This window comes from Pyrus communis, chromosome 9 (assembly GCF_041283825.1).
Source record: "Pyrus communis isolate YQ-2024b chromosome 9, ASM4128382v1, whole genome shotgun sequence".
Classification (NCBI taxonomy): Eukaryota; Viridiplantae; Streptophyta; class Magnoliopsida; order Rosales; family Rosaceae; genus Pyrus; species Pyrus communis.
The window spans coordinates 2,379,085-2,398,130 of NC_142573.1; the positions used below are offsets into that span (position 1 = coordinate 2,379,085).

The following is a 19,046-nucleotide window of genomic DNA, read 5'->3' on the forward strand; positions in this document are numbered from 1 at the left end:
CCATGTGACGTCTCCCTTGTACGTTTCAAAGACGAACTGCACTACTCATATGTGTGTGCGTCTATATATATATATATATATATATATATATATATATATATATATATATATAAAATTAGAAATTATTATTCACACTTTAAAAATCTCATTCTATACTTTTTACATGTGTATTTTTCTTTCTAACTATAAAAAAATTATAATGTCAAATGAGTATTTTAAAATGCTAATAACAATTCTGATATAAATTATCTGTAGTACAATCAGTGCCCGCTAATTCAGCTCTCTCTAAGCACATTAATTTGTTCATCTACTGTGAAAAATGTTGAAACTTATTAAAATCTTATTGTTAATTTATTTGTTAGTTTAATCTAGAAAAAGTAATATAAAAAAGGGGTTGCAGAGAGTTGACATTTTGTGTGTGCCTACGCAATGGGGCAAACAGATGATCACTGGATTTCAAATTTGCTTTTATACCAAGTCTGAAAGTTATGGCTTAACCCCATCTATTAAAATAAAAGGCAATTGAGAATGCTGAACTCCAATAGCAGATCATCATCTGCAGAAAAGAAAGTTGATCAATCTGTTGGATATCAGGAGGTTCACAGTCGGGATTTAAGAAAGGTAAGTAAATATACAGTTATACCTTCTTCTCTTTGTCGCAAATTAATTTTGGTTTTGATTAATTTCTGTATGTTTTCTCATAAGATCAGTTGATCAAGCTAGCTAGGATTATGGTTGAGGTTGTTGAATATGATCATCATTTTCTATGAAAATTCTAGTTTTTGAATAGAATTTTTTTTTTTTTTCATTTTTCTTAATTATGTATTTTTACGTAGAGTTTCTGATCATATCATAAAATGTTCATATTGTTGTCACTAATTTCTGATTAAATTTTGGGAACTATGCTTTAGTCTTAGGGCTCATTTGAAAATATTTTTAAAATGATTGAAAACGCTTTTATAGAACATGTTTTTTGGTTCCAAAAGAACTTGCATTTTTATTAAGAATTTGTTCCAAAAACATTTTCATCAAAAGTGTTTTCAGCCATTTTAAAAGCATTTTCAAACGAGCCATTAATTTCTTCAAATATCAAGTTGTATATATCCATTTAATTTTGATTTTCAGTCAAGTGATTATTTCCTTCGGTTTTATATATGACCAATATATAGGAGAGTGAACTTGATAATGCCAAAGCTGAATTGGGAGAGGTGATGGAAGAAAATGCTAGATTAAAAATGGCGTTAAATCATATGGAGAAGGATTACCATTCTCTCCAGCTGCGGTTTTTTGACATCCTCAAGCAACAGGCTTCCAAAAAAGCTGTAAATGTCGCGGGTCATCGAATAATCGAAGAACCGGAGGAGCTCTTGTCTCTTTGTCTTGGAAGAAGTCCAAGGGAGCCTAAAAGTGATCGTGAAACTACTGCCAGCAGCAACTTCACAAAACTTGCACAAGTTGATGATGGTGAAGAGAACTTGAAGGCCAATCTTACTCCTGAATTAGGTTCTGATGAGACTAGTTTGGAAGAACCTAATAAGAATCATGCAGAAATTTCAAGATAAATTACACGTTCCAATCATAAAACAAAATTTCAAGATAAAAAGAAGAGCTGAGAAAGTAAAACAAGAAGGTAGTAAGAAGGTTGTTAACATCCTAAAATAATGATTAGAAGGTAATTAAATTTTAGGAGGTAAGAACCTTCCAATACTGAGGTTTTGCCTTTGGGTAGTTCAAATTTCAAATCATTGAGATTAACCTTGAGATTAAAAGCTCACACACACGATTGATTTGTTCCATTCTGAATTTCTGAAATGGCCGGCTTGCCCTGCTGATTACCCAGATGACCTAAAAATTCCATCCTCAATTATAAGCACTTCTTAAATATTTAGAATCCTCTCATAGTCATACAAATTCAGCTGATCAATAGCGGTGATAGGATCTGATGGTTTTACATAAAATGATTTTAGGTAACCATACCGTTAGGGTGTGCAATAAATACAAAGCCTCAAAGTCGTGTGTGTACAAACACAATTTCGTTTCAGATGAGTTTAATTATTTGATTATTTAAGATCAACCATAACAATCGGTTTAATTTTTAATACAATAGTCATCTTATAGTTTCAAAAGATCAATATATATTTTTAGGGTTACAGTTTCAAAAGATCACACACATATAATATTCACTTGTCTGTCAATCTTCAATGGATGAGATTTGTATGCGTAGACCCAAACCAATTATTAGAAGTACTCCTGGTACTCAGATCCCGAGATAATTAATTAAATTTTGGCCAGAAGAGCTGAAACAGTTAGGTTTTAAGCTTAGTTTAGCATAATCATAATGCAATAGAAAAATTTAATTTGAACTCATATATTTTCTACACTCAATTTAAACTTTTCTTACCATATTGCATAATTACCATCAAGTACATGAAAAGATCAACAATTAAACTAAAATTTGTCCATAAATCCACACTCAATAATTAAACCATAGCTTCAAACAATGTTTATCTTATATATGTTCATTCTGGCTAAATCATAAGAGCTCTTATAGAGAAAACAAGCTTTTTTTTTATTGATGAATGATGTTTTAAAGTTTTAAATCTTCCAATTAAGGTATGAATTGATTTATGCAATTTTTTTTGTTTGATTTCATTTTTTTTTTTTAAGTTGAGAAGATGGGATTAAAGAGATATTTAATTAAAAATAATATGAGTATAAAAAGTAAGTTGGGTGTAGAAATAGGTTATAAGGATTCGAATAAAATTTTCCCATGCAATATTAGCAGCTACATGAAAATTAAACCATTTCTCACCTCATAGGAAATTGGTCATATATTGGATGCTTGCAATTAATTTTTTTGTTAGATCAAAATTATGAATATATATATATATATATATATCTCAAAAACCAATGAAATAGATGTTGTAAGATTGCAAATCTTATAGAATATGCTACCAAAATTCTGAATAACTTTGTACAATTTTTTGTTAGATCAAAATTATGAATATATATATATCTCAAAAACCAATGAAATAGATGTTGTAAGATTGCAAATCTTATATAATATGCTACCAAAATTCTGAATAACTTTGTACAAGGCGTCCATTTTTTGTTAAGGGAGAATTTTGTATGGATAGTTACAAATATTATTACTTCAGAATGCTTTACTATGAAATATTATATACCGACGATTTATCAACCTTCCGTTCAACGAAGAAAATGGATTGGTGGTAACATTGTCATCCACCACGACGTATCAACCTTTAGTTTGATTTCTCTAACGTATATACAACCCAAATAGGTCAATTCAATGGAAATTTATAGATGAGTGAATTCTCAAGTCTCTCACCGTGTATGACAATTGATTGCAGACAACGAATATATATTAGGTTATAATATACAGTCTTTAAATATAGAGACTACAGTCTGCACTGCAGCATCAATATATACTAGAAGTCTAGAAGGTCACACGACTGACGACTCACACTCAAATACTTAAAATTCGTATACCTTGACTCTTTGCCATGTGACGCCTCCCTTGTACGTTTCAAAGACGAACTGCACTACTCATATGTGTGTGTGTGTGTGTGTGTGTGTCTCTCTCTCTCTCTCTCTCTCTCTCTCTCTCTCTCTCTCTCTCTCTCTCTCTCTATATATATATATATATATATATAAATGAGAACTGTTATTAACATTTTAAAAATCTCATTCTATACTCTTTGCATGTGCATTTTTCTTTTTAATTATAAAAAAATTGTAATGCCAAATGAGTTTTTTAAAATGCTAATAACAATTTTGATATAAATTATCTGTAGTACAATTGGTGCCTGCAAATTCAGCTCTCTCTAAGCACATTAATTTGTTCATCTGCTGGGGAAAATGTTGAAACTTATTAAAATCTTATTGTCAATTTATTTGTCAGTTTAATCTAGAAAAAGTAAAATAAAAAAGGGGTTGCAGAGAGTTGACATTTTGTGTGTGCCTACGCAACGGGGCAAACAGATGATCACTGGATTTCAAATTTGCTTTTATACCAAGTCTGAAAGTTATGGCTTAATCCCATCTATTAAAATAAAAAGCAATTGAGAATGCTGAACTCCAATGGCAGATCATCATCTGCAGAAAAGAAAGTTGATCAATCTGTTGGATATCAGGAGGTTCACAGTCGGGATTTAAGAAAGGTAAGTAAATATACAGTTATACCTTCTTCTCTTTGTTGCAAATTGATTTTGGTTTTGATTAATTTCTGTATGTTTTCTCATAAGATCAGTTGATCTAGCTAGCAAGGATTATGGTTGTTGAATATGATAATCATTTTCTATGAAAATTCTAGTTTTCAGAATAGAATCTTTTTTTTTTTTTTTTTTTTTTTCAGTTTTCTTAATTATGTATTTTTATGTAGAGTTTCTGATCATATCATAAAATGTTCATATTGTTGTCACTAATTTCTGATTAAATTTTGGGAACTATGCCTTAGTCTTATGGCTCATTTGAAAATATTTTTAAAATGATTGAAAATGCTTTTAGAGAACATGTTTTTGGATTCCAAAAGAATTTGCCATTTTTATTAAGAATTTGTTCCAAAAATATTTTCATAAAAAACGCTTTCAGCTATTTTAAAAGCATTTCTAAACGAACCATTAATTTCTTCAAATATCAAGTTGTATATATCCATTTAATTTTGATTTTCAATCAAGTGATTATTTCCTTCGGTTTTATATATGACCAATATAGGAGAGTGAACTTGATAATGCCAAAGCTGAATTGGGAGAGGTGATGGAAGAAAATGCTAGATTAAAAATGGCGTTAAATCATATGGAGAAGGATTACCATTCTCTCCAGCTGCGGTTTTTTGACATCCTCAAGCAACAGGCTTCCAAAAAAGCTGTAAATGTCGCGGGTCATCGAATAATCGAAGAACCGGAGGAGCTCTTGTCTCTTTGTCTTGGAAGAAGTCCAAGGGAACCTAAAAATGATCGTGAAACTACTGCCGGTAGCAACTTCACAAAACTTGCACAAGTTGATGATGGTGAAGAGAACTTGAAGGCCAATCTTACTCTTGGATTAGGTTCTGATGAGACTAGTTTGGAAGAACCTAATAAGAATCATGCAGAAGCTGGAGGTGGAGAAGCGTCGTCGCCGCCATCGAGTAAAACGCCGAAGACGATGAGGAATGAAGACGGTGAACCTCCACCGCAGGTCAATGCAAAACGAGCCAGGGTTTCTGTGAGAACAAGATGTGATGCCCCAACGGTATATAATTTCTTCAATTCTTCTTACTTAAATACATCCATTTTGTTACAATGATTTTGGCTTTTTACTTTTAGACGTAGGTTGGGTTAGTTAATTAGAGTAGTGTGCCCGCCTCTTACACTCAATTTCGAATCACCCTCCCATATAATATAGTATTGTAAGAAAAAATAAATCTAATTAATATATCTACTTGATTTCCTATATATAGATGAATGATGGATGCCAATGGAGAAAATATGGACAGAAGACTGCAAAAGGAAATCCATGCCCGCGAGCATACTATCGCTGCACAGTTGCACCAGCGTGCCCTGTGAGAAAGCAGGTGCGCATATATAGTTATCTTCGTTATGAAAGTAAAGTATTGCAAACATGAGTTGTCCAAACAGGTCCTTAGTTCATAGATTCGGTTTATTTTTTATTTTTTGATACAAGCGATATTGGGAGGAAGATTTGAACACATGATCTTAGATGTAGAAGGCTAAACGCTCTTAATCACTTGAGCTACATGCCCTATATGTAGCCTTTATGAGTGGTACCAAACTGTTTTTGAAATATTAACTAATATGTTACTCCTGTAAATGATGTCAGGTGCAAAGATGTTATGAGGATATGTCCATCTTAATCACCACCTATGAAGGAACTCACAACCACCCACTTCCATTCACAGCCACTTGCATGGCTTCCACCACCTCTGCCGCAGCTTCCATGCTTTTGTCCGGCTCTTCCACATCTCACCCGGGCTTCGATTCCACAGCCACCCTAATCAATGGATCAGAATTTCGTGCCTTCGATAACTCAAGAACACAACTCTACATGCCCAAATCTGCCCACCCTTTGCTCCCCACAATCACTCTCGACCTCACTGCCTCTACATCCTCTTCTAGCACATTTCCTTCAAGTCTAAGCTTTTGCTCCCCGTCAGATTCCAACAATTTGCCCATAAGTTGGGGCAATGAATACCTTAGATATGGCTTGCTACTGTCCGACAAAACTCAAGTTGGATCCTACAATCTTGGAAAGGCATCCCAAGAGTATTTCCATCAAACTTATGCAGAAAAGATCCATCAAGCTTCCTTCCAGGTGTCTTTGACAGAATCACTAACCAACGCAATCACGTCCGACCCGAATTTCAAGTCGGTAATTGCAGTAGCACTTTCATCTATGGTCGGAGGTGGTGGTGACGCCACCCATAGGAACCAAGGCGAAGGTGGCGAAAGAATGGGACAACAGTTGAAGTGGGGTGAAGCTGCTCATCAGTTTACTTCTCGAAAGTGAAACTTGAAGCTTCCGCACGTTAAACTACCTCTGCTACCTCTGCTATCAGGGATAGAAAATTTGTAAATTACGATATGAACCACTCGAAATTCTCTTTTTCAGCCGGAAAGTCGCAGATGTTGTGTTGCCAAACTATCAATCTTGACCATTAATCAAGTTAACTCTTGTTCAATGGTGTGGTTCAGATTGACAGTCTTGCAACACAATATGCCTCGCAAAGACATTATCCACAGTTATTGTAATGAATATTTGATTGTAGCAAAACACAAGTTTGCATATAATATTCCTGCAGGCGTAGGATTACAGAGCGCAAACAACGGCTCACAATCTCTGGAATAAAAGGCATATTATGTATACATCGCAAGATCAGAACTGAACTTCGAAAATTCAGAAATTTCCATTCCAAAGAGGGTTCTTTTCCAATACAAGCTTTCAATACCCACCAAATAACCACAAAGTGTTGTTATTTTATCAGCAGCTATAACATTAACGTATTACAATTCAGTTCTGCGTGAAGCGTAACGAGGACAAAGCTATCATTGACGACCGCACAAGTGATATTTCCTCCACATTGACCCTTCATAAATCATGAGACGGCCCTGTTCCCTAGTTATTTCCTCACCGTGGAGATTAGCAAAACAATCTTTCATCTGACGACCATAAAACAAGGAGTGGATTAGCTGCTGAGCTGCTGAAGTGCCACTGCTACAATATGTTAGTCACGTAAAACACCAAAATCTTATAATGCTTGTGGAGCATGAAAGGAGAAACGGTAATTACCAATTTGGCGGTCACAGACATACGCTATTATTTTGGATTTCTTTCTATGAACTCTTCAGCAGATCATGAAATGCCTCCTGAGGTATATCAACAGAACCGACACGCTTCATTCGTTTCTTTCCTTCCTTTTGCTTTTCTAACAGCTTCTTCTTTCGAGTGACATCTCCACCATAACACTTGGCCAGAACATTTTTCCTCATGGCAGATATCCTAAAAACACACATAGAAGTTTAGGTGAACGGTAAATGTTTCAAGAGCTATAACATGACAAACAAAAAATTTAACAAGTACTTACGTCTCTCTTGCAATAATCTTTGAGCCAATTGCGGCTTGTACTATTATCTCAAACATTTGCCTGCTCCAAATCAAAACTTTGAGTTGCTTAAGAAAGAATCGAAAAAAAAAAATATTCCGAATTTACCATTTAGTATAGCCTATAGATAAACAGACCTGTCTATGTGTTTCTTCAACTTCTCCACCAGTTCTCGACCAACGCGTTGCGCCTTCAAGTTATGAACTATTGTTGCCATTGCATCAACCGGTTGTCCATTCAAAAGGATATCAAGTTTGACCATATCAGATTGTTGGTATCTATATTACATTCAACGAAAAATTTGCATCAGGACATCACAAATAAAAAACAACAGTCGTCACTTGTCTATTACACCTAATGAGTCATGAATTAAACAAAGGCAGTCAAGCATAAGGCTCGCTGTGGTTTCTTCTTTTAGTTTAAATCATCAAGAGCATGACTTGATCCTACCAAGCTTTTTACACTAGGAGGATCAACCAAATAGAGAAAGAGAGGCATGGGCTGAAACTTACTCTGCATCCTCGTAATCAAATGATGCATAGCCTGATGTAATACTCTTCAATTCATTGTAAAAGTCGACAACAATCTCCCTCAGAGGCAAGCGATATTTCATAAAGACTCGTAGGCTGCATGCATCAAACGACACAGAATCAGCATCTCAGTTAGAGATGAGTTCACAATATCATTTGGAAAACACTAATCCACTATATACAAAATATGAGTGGCAAAGTAAACGTGATGAAGGTGAAACCCCTCCAAAACTAAGGGCCAATTTGGCCCAATGATTATTGAAGAATTACCTGTCTATGAATGAATACTCCAACTGCTCCCCTCTCCGCTCAGAGCAAAGGGTGATGACAGGCCCCACATACCTTCAATTGAAGAACAAATTACTTCTGGAGTATGGATGAATAAATGCCTCAGTGCTGAGAGGGGGAAAAAACATGCTAAGGGTGCCCGAGAGCTTACTCACTAGGAATAATGATGGTAGCTAGAACTGTGGGTTCCCAACAAGCTGTTACTCGTTGCTTGGGGTTTGAGGGCAATGTGGCAGGATTCTGAACTTCAAGTTTGCTAGACCAGAATCAACACTATTTAAAAACCATACAAGAAGACAATCTTACAAGAATAACACTAAATACATACCTTCCATCAGAATACTCAAAAATGTAAGGGACAGTTGGAATGGTAGAAATAACATGAGCTCCATGCTCCTATTATCCATAAAAGAGACGTGAATTCTTATTTTGTCAATCACTGCAAGAAAATTGTGAAACAAGCAAATCACAAAGTTCTTAATGATGATTCCTTTTTTCTAAACAAAATTTTTCTGATAAAAAATATATTTTCCCATTCTGATTAAGAAAAGTATCTTAAAGTTTTCTTTTTTCTCACAAATAAAGGGAAGAAAACATTTCTTTTGTTCTCGCACAGAAACTAATACCTCGATTAAGAAAAAATTCTTTTAACATATCCCAGAAACTACAACCGTTACCTGTTCAAGCCGTTGGTGAAAAACATCCATGTGGAGTAATCCTAAGAAACCACACCTGTAGTTGGACACAGTAAGCATAACATGTCCACTTCATATGAAGCTTATTGAATATAAAGCGTGGACCTGTGGTAGAAGCCAAATCCTTTATTTTGAAGTTAAAAAGAAGAGCTATTAGTAGTAAATGCCATACCTAAAACCCATACCTAGTGCCGTGCTACTCTCCTTGACAACAGCTACACTGGCATCATTGCAGGTCAGTCTCTCAATCGCATGGTTGAGTGCTTCAAAATCAGATCCTTCAGCAGGGTAAAGACCAGAGAATACCATATGTTTTGCAGCCTTGAACCCTACAGGTTGATCACTATCAGTGACAATAAAAGTGAGCTAGGTTTTGACATTCCTTTTGGAGCTTCTATTACTTCCGTTAAAGGAGATTCGGGAAATAAAACTACCTACTGGTGAAGAAAAAGAACGGGATGCATATACCTGGAAGGGGCTCAACAGTCGTTCGATTATGATAAAGTGTGTCTCCAATTCGCGCCTCTTTGGTCGAGCGCATACCAGTAACAACATACCCCACTTGTCCAGTATGAAGAACTCCAGTAGGAGTTAGCTCAGGATGCATGAACCCGACATCCAAAATTTCATAACCTTGGCCAGTTGCAGCAGATAAAATTTTGTCCCCCTTGCGCAGCATGCCATCAACAACTGCAACATGGCATATAACTCCTTTATATTCGTCGTAGTATGAATCCAGTAAAAGCATACGTAAGGGTGAACCACTCTTCCCAGGAGGCGGTGGAATGCGTTCTATGACTGCAGGAAGGACATGCTCAAGACCCTGGCCTGTTTTGGCTGATGTTAAAAGAGCATCACTGGCGTCAAGATCAAACATTGATTTTAGTTGGGCTTTAACACGATCAGGATCAGCAGTTGGCTGGTCAATCTTGTTAATAACGGGTATTATTGTCAGGTTGGATTCAAAGGCAAGATAGAAGTTTGCAACAGTTTGTGCTTGAACACCCTGTGCAGCATCAACAACCAAAAGGGCACCTTGGCAAGCAGCTAGAGATCTTGAAACTTCATAGCTAAAATCCACATGACCAGGCGTGTCAATCAGATTCAATAAAAAGCTTTGTTCTTTTGGGTCACCATTGTTGTCTTTCGCACTGTTAAGACTCTGCTTGTAGTTGTAGAACATGGTAGCTGTCTGCGCTTTAACAGTAATTCCCCTTTCTCTCTCCACCTAATAAACCCCAAATCAAAATGACTGGCACATAAACTAGAACCAACAATATAAACAATTTTCCAAAACAAAAATCGACAAGCTGAGATACAAACCAAAATTAATTGTAAATGCGCCTTGTTCCCGAACTACGAAAAGTATGAGAAGAGCTTCAAATGCAAGCAAACAAAGCTAACATGTTCATAGGTTCATAGAAGCAGAAAATACACCAAAGAATACCCAATTCTCTCTTTCTCTCTCTCTCAAGTTCTCATTACTGAACTATGAAAAGAATGCAAGAGCTCCAAATGCAACCAAAAAGTTGAACTTTAAGCATAAAAATTGCTAGCAAACCAAATTATCATGCTCATTGAGCCAAAAAAGCCAATCCAATATACCAAACAACATTCCAAAGAAAACCCATCTCTCATTTTCTCTCTCCTGACACACACACACTCTCTCTCTCTCTCTCTCTCTCTCTCTCTCTCTCTCTCTCTCTCTCTCTCTCTCTAAAAAGATTGGTATTACACCTGCAATTTGTCGAGGTACTGAGGCTGGCCATGGCCTCTCTTGATAGTCCCAGTGAGCTCCAGAAGCCTGTCGGCAAGAGTAGACTTGCCGTGATCGACATGCGCGATTATCGAGAAGTTCCGAATCCTCTCCGTCGGATACTGGCTCAAATCTACGGCGTTCTCCTTGCTGTTTTGTCGAGAGTAGGAGCAAAACGCATGGCTCAGCCCAAAACGGCAGTAATCGAAGTCGTTTCGAAGTGGGTTGCGTCTGGAAATGCTAGAGAGCGAGTTGTTCTGCAGCAAAGAGAAGTACTTGGAGGGCTTCATGGTTTTGGAAGCTCTTCTGAGAAAACCCATTTGGGGGGTTTAAGGAGCTCTATTGAGGAGGGGCAGAGACGACGAGTGCCCTCTGCGGCCCTACAACATATATAAATAAAGGCACGAGGAATATTATCACAAAACTTTCTTTGCCCTTTTTTTTTTCTTTCTCTCCATATGCCGCACCTTCTCCGCTTCCCTACAATATATAATATATTCCAAAACAAACTAATTAGGCAAGAAATTTTGGCTTATCTAGTTTTCTGCCTTGATAATTAGATATATTCCGAGACTTCCAATATAAATTAGTAAGAGATGTGGATGGTGTTTGGTCTTCAATATATATCATTTTTTTTATTGGTTGATGTATATAACCGTAACTATATCCCTTGATTTGGACGATTTTACTGCAAAACTGTGCACGTATTGGTCGGCATCATGATTAAAAATTAAGTTGAATCAGTCTGTATGGTACTATTCTGGTATGTTGAAAAAGTAAAACGTGAACTGGATTATTAGATTAATATTTATTGTTACTGGCTTAAGCGGGAAGTCTTTGCCCTCAAAAAACAAGAAACGTGCATTTTTTGGACTTAAATCTAAGAACCCCAATACAAAATCAGCAAAGAAACCTTCATATGTTCTACTAAGTGCTTCTCTAGAAGGGGGAAGTCGTTTTTATTTCACAACTAAGCTGTGCTTCTCTAGATGGGGGAAGTTGTTTTTATTTCATTAATAAGCCTTTACTGTAATTGTGAAAAGGTTGGACGATCTGGCAAAGAAGGTGATAGCCCTATAGATTCGCTCTCATGGTTCAATCCTTCTTAGTAAAACGTGGTGTGTTCGAATTCCGATTGCTTTTAAGCAAGAAAGGAAGACCACCCTCTAAGCCTAAGTATTCCTGAATGATTGATAGCATGCAAGTACCGGGAGGATTCGAATAACTTGATGCATGTATAAGATTGAATAAAAAGAAATTTAAGTGTGGGATATAAAACCTTACTATATAGTGTTATCTGTGTTACTCTTACTCTTCAAATTAAAGTTTACTTGGTACATTTCCCTTCATGGGTTAACATCAAATATCATACAAGTGATGCTTTCTTATTCCATGGACTACAAAGATGCATTATGAATTAACATTCTTCAATGAAAGGGTTCGATCATTTGACACAGAAGGCGAAAAGTGAGGTCCCGGCAGTAAACGTTGGATTTATAAATCCGAGATTAACTTTATACCCACTTCCGATGTAAATGCATCCATTGCTTATTGACATGCCACTATACACGGTTGCTCCGGTGTCATAAGACCGCAGGATTTTTCCACTCCCTGTGTCCATTGCGTATATAGTGCCTTGTGGATTTGGAGATCCAGCAAATAGAACGCCGTTGGCGACACTGACTGGGCTAGGTGAAGCTGCACCAGTAGGGCTGGCAGTTGACCATATGATTTTTCCACTGTGAGGATTCATTGCTACCCATCCGCCACCAATTGTTATGTTATTTGATGGTTTCAGAGTAAAGTTTTTACCATCAGCGTTAGCGATGTTGGTGTACACCATTTTCTTGTCAGTAGCCGCTCCCCAAGTTCCTCCTCCTTGAATGCTACCAGGCCCAGCCTCCGACACAGCACATAGATATCATTTACAGATGACACACATGTGTACGTGGAATTCATGTAGTGATTGATTTGAATCGAGTACTAATCTATTGTTTCTTTATTTCATTCTCGTTTTTTATTTCTAGAAGAGTAAGGTTTATGTCTCTCCTTCTTTTTTATGTATTGCTTTTTATTGTCTCTGTTTTTTTAGAGATAAGGTTTATATCCCCTGACTAGGTGTAACTTATTTTTTCGTTATTAATAAAATTTTCATCGTACCGTCTACGTTTCCCTAAAAAAAAAAAAAAAAAAAAAACGTGTAAAGTAGGTATATTGCAAATTCATACCTTATACCAAACAATCTTTTTCTATGAATGTTGTGGTGGTTTTCATGCATGAGAGACTGATGAGTGAGTCCAAGTCAACTTACCGTTGACCACAAAGGCTGCCATTATTCCGATCTAGAGCCCAAGCAAACCCACCTTTCTGAACGGCAACAACTATATCTCTATTGGTTCCATTGACACGAGTTCTGAGCATCATTGGTGCTTCTCCAAAGTCAGCATCCACGTTTGGTCCAGTAGGGCAAGTTGAAACGTTTAAGAAACAAGCAAGAAACCATACATCGTAGCCACCGAGCTGACGGTACCACTTGATATCGCCGCTGTCCAAATCAAGGGCTGGAATTGAGTTGCCATGATTTTCCGGCTCAACACATGCATCTAGATGAGTGGGCATAGTTGAATTATTCTGATTTTCTTGGCATTGCCTTACACGTTCAGGAATTGAGTAGACATTTCCGGTAGCAATATACACGTGTTTTCTATGGACGTCAATGGACGGACCGCTTCCCATATAGCTGCCCCGGCATACTGTCCTAGCTCTCCACGGTTATCGGGCAGCATGAAGGTCTGCCATAACACGGCACCGCATTTTACATCTAATTTCGCAAGGCTGCCGCGGAAGGTACAACATTCCTCAGGGCTAGACCTTTCTGCAAGTGATGTTGTTCCAATGCAGATGCTCCTGTAATAATTGCACTAGATTAATATGTGCAATTATTAATTTTTTATACAAGGATACACACACATTAAGGGGTGGATGAATAAATTAGTTTCGATTTGAACCTACGATATTTTATTTACAAGTGAAAAAAAATATCACTAAATTTTTCCCAATTTTCGTTTCTCTTAGGCCATCTCCAACTGAAGGGTCTAGAGGGCCAGAGGGTCAAAAATAGCTTGAAAACCGTTTCCAACTGAGGGCTAGGTCAGAAGGCTCTGGAATCTGAGAGGGCCCCACGAAATCAGAGAGGGCTAGAGGGCTGGAGGGCTGGCCAGAAAAACTGGAATCCTGTCGGTTATAACCGACAAGAATGCTTAAGAAAGAAAAAAAAATTCAAATGCATTGAATTTTTTTTTTTATAGTTTTATTATTATTTTTTATTTACAAAATTTTTCCTATAACTTTTATTTTTAATATTTTTTTTTAAATTCTATTTTTTCCTATAACTTTTATTTTACAAAATTTGTTTCATTTTTTTTTTTTAAATTCCATTTTTTCCTATAACTTCTATTTCACATAGTTGCTTTATTTTATTTTAAATTCTATTTTTATCCTATAACTTCTATTTCACAAAATTTGTTTCATATTTTTTTTAAATTATATTTTTTTCCTATAACTTCCTAAGCCATTATACAACATTAAATTAAATTAAGTAACATGAAACAACATTAAACAATATGAAATAACATTAAATAATATTAACTAACATACAAATTATACAACATAAAAAAAAACATTTAACAACATGAAACTTAAACAACATTTTAAAAAACATTTAATAACATAAAACTTAGTCGTCATGCTGACATCATGCTGACATCATGCTGACGTCACTTAGCCCTTTTTTTTAATTTAAGTTGTAATTTTTAAATAATAAATTATGTTTGGCCCTCGGTTGCAGATGATTTTTTGTGGCAGGGCTAAAACGAGCCCTCTGGCCCCCTCGGTTGGAGACGGAGGCAAATATGGCCCTGTACTGTTTATTAAAATATTAATATCTTGGAGAATCTTGAAGGGCCAGAGGGTTAAAACAAGCCCTCTGGCCAGCTATCGGTTGGAGATGGCCTTAGGAGTTTTCTTAATTGTTATTTGTTTTTAATAGCTTTCTACTTCTTATTAGAGTTTGGCTTCAAGTCCCCTCTAACTTATTGTATCTTTATTTTTCTTCTTCTTTAATATATTCACAACATTGTATTTTTCCATGACAGCAATGCTAGAGTGATGACATTGTTGTTTTAACTAATGTCTAACAAGTTAGCCACCTCATTCCCACCGGCAAAATAGCTTCCGTAAATGGAACCCCGTACGACTTCCTCAAGCCTGATGCTGTGGGAAGCAGGATCAACAACTGCCTCAACACCAGCGCAGGCAACAAACCGAAGCCCGCCGCGGTGCTGCACGACAAGAAGTCCGGGTGGATTTTAGAGCTGTCGACGAATGCACCCGGTTTGCAGTTCTACACGAGAAACTTTCTCAAGGATGTGAAGGGGAAATGAGGCTTTGTGTATGAACCGCATGCAGCGTTATGTTTGGAGACGAGGGTTTCCGGATTCTGTCAATCACCCTAATTTCCCGTCCACAATTGTGACTCCTAAAAAGTCTTACAAGCCTTATCGGTTGGAGTAAATGCAGAAAAAGTCGAATTACTCATGTATTAGTTAACACGCTAAGAATCAAGAATGAAAAGAATTTTTCTCATTTCAGGTAAGTAAACATGTCCTCAAAGGATCGTACACTAATATTGTCATAATCTTAAGATTGTGCAAAGGACGGCTTATTAAAGCCTCTTAAAACAACCCCTATCCCCAAAATTTAGAGAGATTTTTGAGTGTGTCGGGAAGACAACCTGTTACATTAAGTGTCATGATGCAAGTGATTGAAAATTCTTTTTCTTTTAAGTATTCATCTATTTTTATTATAACGCTTAATATATAGTGTACGAGACTGTGTTTCCAGTACATGAAAAATTGCTCCAAAGTTTTTTTTTTTTTTTTTTTTTTTTTTCTTTCTTTTGTTAAACTCCATTGCTCCAAAGTTTGATCAACCGATGGGCTTGTTTTCACGATCCATTGGCTGAACCGTGACTCGTTCTGGGTCGACCCTCAACTTTCCGGTCCAATTCGGGTCGTTATTAGAAGTTTGAAAACATCGGTTTGTTGTGATTTCCTGTCGATACAAAACCGCCGTTAAAACGATGGCAGTTGAGGTCCTTGGCGCGCACCGGATTATATCTCCAAGACTCCATAGACGAAAAAGAAAGATGGCTGCGGGTGTGCTGCATGCTGCTTCCTTGGCCGGAATCTGCTCCTTCACTCCCACCACAGGTTGCTGTGCATCCTCGCTTCCCATGCCACCAAAATATCAGAAAGTGAATATTTTCAGTCAATTTAATTATTAATTTTTATTATATATTTTGTTTGCTGATTAATGTTTGCAGATAAATGGAACATTTGCAGATTGATTTCGTTGCACAGAAACTCAATGGTTTCCCAGAACTCTTCCTCCGCCACCGCTATTGGGTCTTCCACGACGTCGTCTTCGGGGACGTACGGCGAGTCGAAGAGGGTGTGGGTGTGGACGGAGAGCAAGCAGGTCATGACGGCCGTCGTCGAGAGAGGCTGGAACACCTTCGTCTTCCCCTCTCAAAGCCGTGAACTTGCCGATGACTGGTCCTGTAAGCTCATTCAAACTTTTCAAGTTTTGGGTTTTGCTGTAATTAATTGAAGATAAAGGGGAAAACTTTACAATTTTAGGGTTGCCCATTTGGGGATTCTTGTGGAATTCCATATAATTTCACCTTAGAATTTGTTTTTTTTTCTTCTCACTTTTGATGATTTGGGTGTGGAATGTGAGCAGCAATTGCATTGATCGATACTCTCTTTGTCGAAGAGGGAGCCATTTTCGATGGTGAGAACAGAAGAGTTGCCACAATGCTTGAGGTCGCCAACCCCAAGGAGTTGGAGCTGCTTCAACCCGATAAAGCGCTCGGCGAAAATGTAGTTATTGATTTGCTAGATTGGCAGGTATGTTGTTTATTGATTACGAAAATGTAGTTTGTTGCTTTTTATTTCGGTTTCTAAACCTTCCCGGGGTTTTTTTTTAACCTTGTTTTTGTTTCTTAGGTCATACCTGCAGAGAATATAGTTGCTGCATTTCAAGGGAGTGGGAAAACAGTGTTTGCTGTTTCGAAAACCGCATTGGAAGCACAAGTCTTCTTTGAGGTATATATCAAACTTTTCAATTGAACTTCAGACTATCGCTTAGATTCTATGCATCCTTAAATACTGCTCGTGTTCATTATCTTGCGTTTGTAGGCCCTCGAGCATGGTTTGGGTGGAGTTGTCTTAAAAGTTGAAGAAGTAAAAGCTGTTCTTGACCTAAAGGTAATTAGTTACTTGCTAAGGGCTTGTTGGGCTTATGGAAAGCATTTTTTCTTCATCTTATATTGGTTGTTATTATCAGGACTATTTTGACAGAAGAGATGAAGTGAGCAACATATTGAGCTTGACAACAGCCGTTGTAACTCGAGTCCAAGTAGCTGGAATGGGGGATCGAGTTTGTGTTGATCTATGTAGTCTCATGAGGCCAGGGGAAGGACTACTTGTATGCTGTCACTCTACTTTCTATTATCTTGCTGCTCTCTTTACTCAGATGAGTTGGTTATCTATGATGTCATTGTTCTTATAGTCTAAAATTTTAATATCCTCAAGGTTGGCTCCTTTGCCAGAGGATTATTCCTCGTTCATTCGGAATGCTTGGAATCAAATTACATTGCAAGCAGGCCTTTCCGTGTGAATGCGGTGAGTTTGGTTTTGAGTTTCCTGGAAATTTTATAAACTGTGATCATGTAAATTGGTGCCTGCTGCAACAGTCATCATGTTCACTACACAGCATATTTACAGAAGATTGATTGCATTATGTTACTAATCCGGATCATTTTGGGTAATAGGGCTTTCATTTAAAAATGATATCATTATAAAAACTTTACTATATTCCATATCATATCAATCTAGTCCGCTCACTTTCGCTTCAATAATTATTGAGATGATTCCTTTGTAAGTAAGAACTGTTAAAATGCAATGGAAGCCGAGAATAAATCCTTTCAGTTTCACGCAATTTCCACTTACCTTCTATATTCGCCCCATATAGAAAATAATTTGGTACCATGAAGCTTTTGTTATTTAGAAAAATCGAGATGAAAATGAAAAAGGATGTTAACATTATTTCTTTATGTCCCGTTTTACCTTTCTCTTTGTTTTGGCTGAATAAGTAAACAATATTATTACTCTACAAGTAAAGTTGATAATGTCTGCAGCTTAGTCGTGGACGAACAAATAAACTTTCCTATCACAAGAATTATTGGATTATTTTGGAGCTACATTTTTGGTGGCTTCAAAAATTTATTTTCCATTGCCTATTTAACCAAATGTATGTGTGAAATGTGCAGGGACCTGTACATGCTTATGTTGCTGTTCCAGGCGGAAAAACAAGCTACCTCTCAGAATTGAAAGCAGGTAAAGAGGTGATCCTGGTTGATCAGAAAGGCCATCAACGAACAGCAATTGTTGGGCGTGTAAAGATAGAGACTAGACCGCTAATCCTTGTAGAGGCAAAGGTCTTGAACAGCTACGCTCACAAAATTTGATTAATCTTTTAATTAGAGTTGGGTACTTTTGCTGGTTAATAAACTTTATTGTTGATACTGGTAATATTTTTGCCTTCAGAGAGATTCGGATGATCAAACTTTCTACAGCATCCTTGTACAGAATGCGGAAACAGTTGCCTTGGTTTGTCCCTCCAAAGGTCTTCCTCACTCTCGTAACCGGTTTCTTAAGTTGAATTATATTGTTTTTCCTATTCTCCGTTCATCTTACAGTTGCTGAACCTTCACTTACACTTGCTGCAGAAAGCGAACTGCAGAAAACTGCAATCCCTGTGACTTCGCTTAAAGTTGGAGATGAAATTTTAGTTAGATTACAGGGCGGGGCTCGGCATACAGGAATTGAAATTCAAGAATTCATTGTGGAGAAATAAGAAATGGAAGATGATGTGAACATGAAATTTGTCGAGATTTCTTACAGCCATGTAAATTTGTAACTGACATAACTGATATAACTAGATCATTTTTTGGCCGTGAAATTGCTTGTGTACTACTTAGTCATGTTTCTTCTTCAGCAGAATATTTAACCCAAATGCAAATGCAAGGAACA

General features: G+C 36.9%; 3 protein-coding genes across 10 annotated transcripts; 2 read left to right on the forward strand and 1 right to left on the reverse strand.

The window, feature by feature from the left end:
- Nucleotides 1-492: 492 nt before the first annotated feature.
- LOC137738903 (putative WRKY transcription factor 72) lies at nucleotides 493-6,842 on the forward strand. Its single transcript, XM_088700741.1, has 6 exons — nucleotides 493-621; nucleotides 1,170-1,555; nucleotides 4,106-4,181; nucleotides 4,735-5,253; nucleotides 5,462-5,575; nucleotides 5,842-6,842. The coding sequence occupies exons 1-6, from the start codon at nucleotides 529-531 to the stop codon at nucleotides 6,526-6,528; spliced, it is 1,875 nt and encodes a 624-aa protein (XP_088556867.1). The 5' UTR covers nucleotides 493-528; the 3' UTR covers nucleotides 6,529-6,842.
- A 59-nt stretch (nucleotides 6,843-6,901) lies between these two features.
- Nucleotides 6,902-11,350, reverse strand: LOC137740098 (translation factor GUF1 homolog, mitochondrial). 5 transcript variants are annotated; one of them, XM_068479906.2, is made up of 12 exons: nucleotides 10,872-11,350; nucleotides 9,603-10,362; nucleotides 9,307-9,463; nucleotides 9,117-9,171; nucleotides 8,768-8,835; nucleotides 8,591-8,695; nucleotides 8,422-8,493; nucleotides 8,134-8,247; nucleotides 7,759-7,899; nucleotides 7,604-7,663; nucleotides 7,309-7,518; nucleotides 6,902-7,178 (listed from the first exon to the last, which is right to left on the reverse strand). In XM_068479906.2, the coding sequence occupies exons 1-11, from the start codon at nucleotides 11,208-11,210 to the stop codon at nucleotides 7,353-7,355; spliced, it is 2,037 nt and encodes a 678-aa protein (XP_068336007.2). In that variant the 5' UTR covers nucleotides 11,211-11,350; the 3' UTR covers nucleotides 6,902-7,178; nucleotides 7,309-7,352. The 5 variants fall into 5 exon arrangements, with proteins under 5 accessions (XP_068336007.2, XP_088556866.1, XP_088556864.1 ...); XM_088700740.1 differs by having other exon boundaries at nucleotides 6,902-7,230; nucleotides 10,872-11,348; XM_088700738.1 differs by having other exon boundaries at nucleotides 7,332-7,518; nucleotides 10,872-11,289.
- A 3,905-nt stretch (nucleotides 11,351-15,255) lies between these two features.
- On the forward strand, nucleotides 15,256-18,975 carry LOC137739146 (3-dehydroquinate synthase). 4 transcript variants are annotated; one of them, XM_068478653.2, is made up of 10 exons: nucleotides 15,256-16,160; nucleotides 16,274-16,510; nucleotides 16,693-16,859; nucleotides 16,959-17,057; nucleotides 17,151-17,219; nucleotides 17,299-17,439; nucleotides 17,547-17,636; nucleotides 18,284-18,451; nucleotides 18,561-18,639; nucleotides 18,743-18,975. In XM_068478653.2, the coding sequence occupies exons 1-10, from the start codon at nucleotides 16,031-16,033 to the stop codon at nucleotides 18,868-18,870; spliced, it is 1,308 nt and encodes a 435-aa protein (XP_068334754.2). In that variant the 5' UTR covers nucleotides 15,256-16,030; the 3' UTR covers nucleotides 18,871-18,975. The 4 variants fall into 4 exon arrangements, 3 of the variants coding, with proteins under 3 accessions (XP_068334754.2, XP_068334755.2, XP_068334757.2); XR_015967054.1 differs by having other exon boundaries at nucleotides 15,990-16,160; nucleotides 18,284-18,461; XM_068478654.2 differs by having other exon boundaries at nucleotides 16,000-16,204; nucleotides 16,293-16,510.
- Nucleotides 18,976-19,046: the final 71 nt, after the last annotated feature.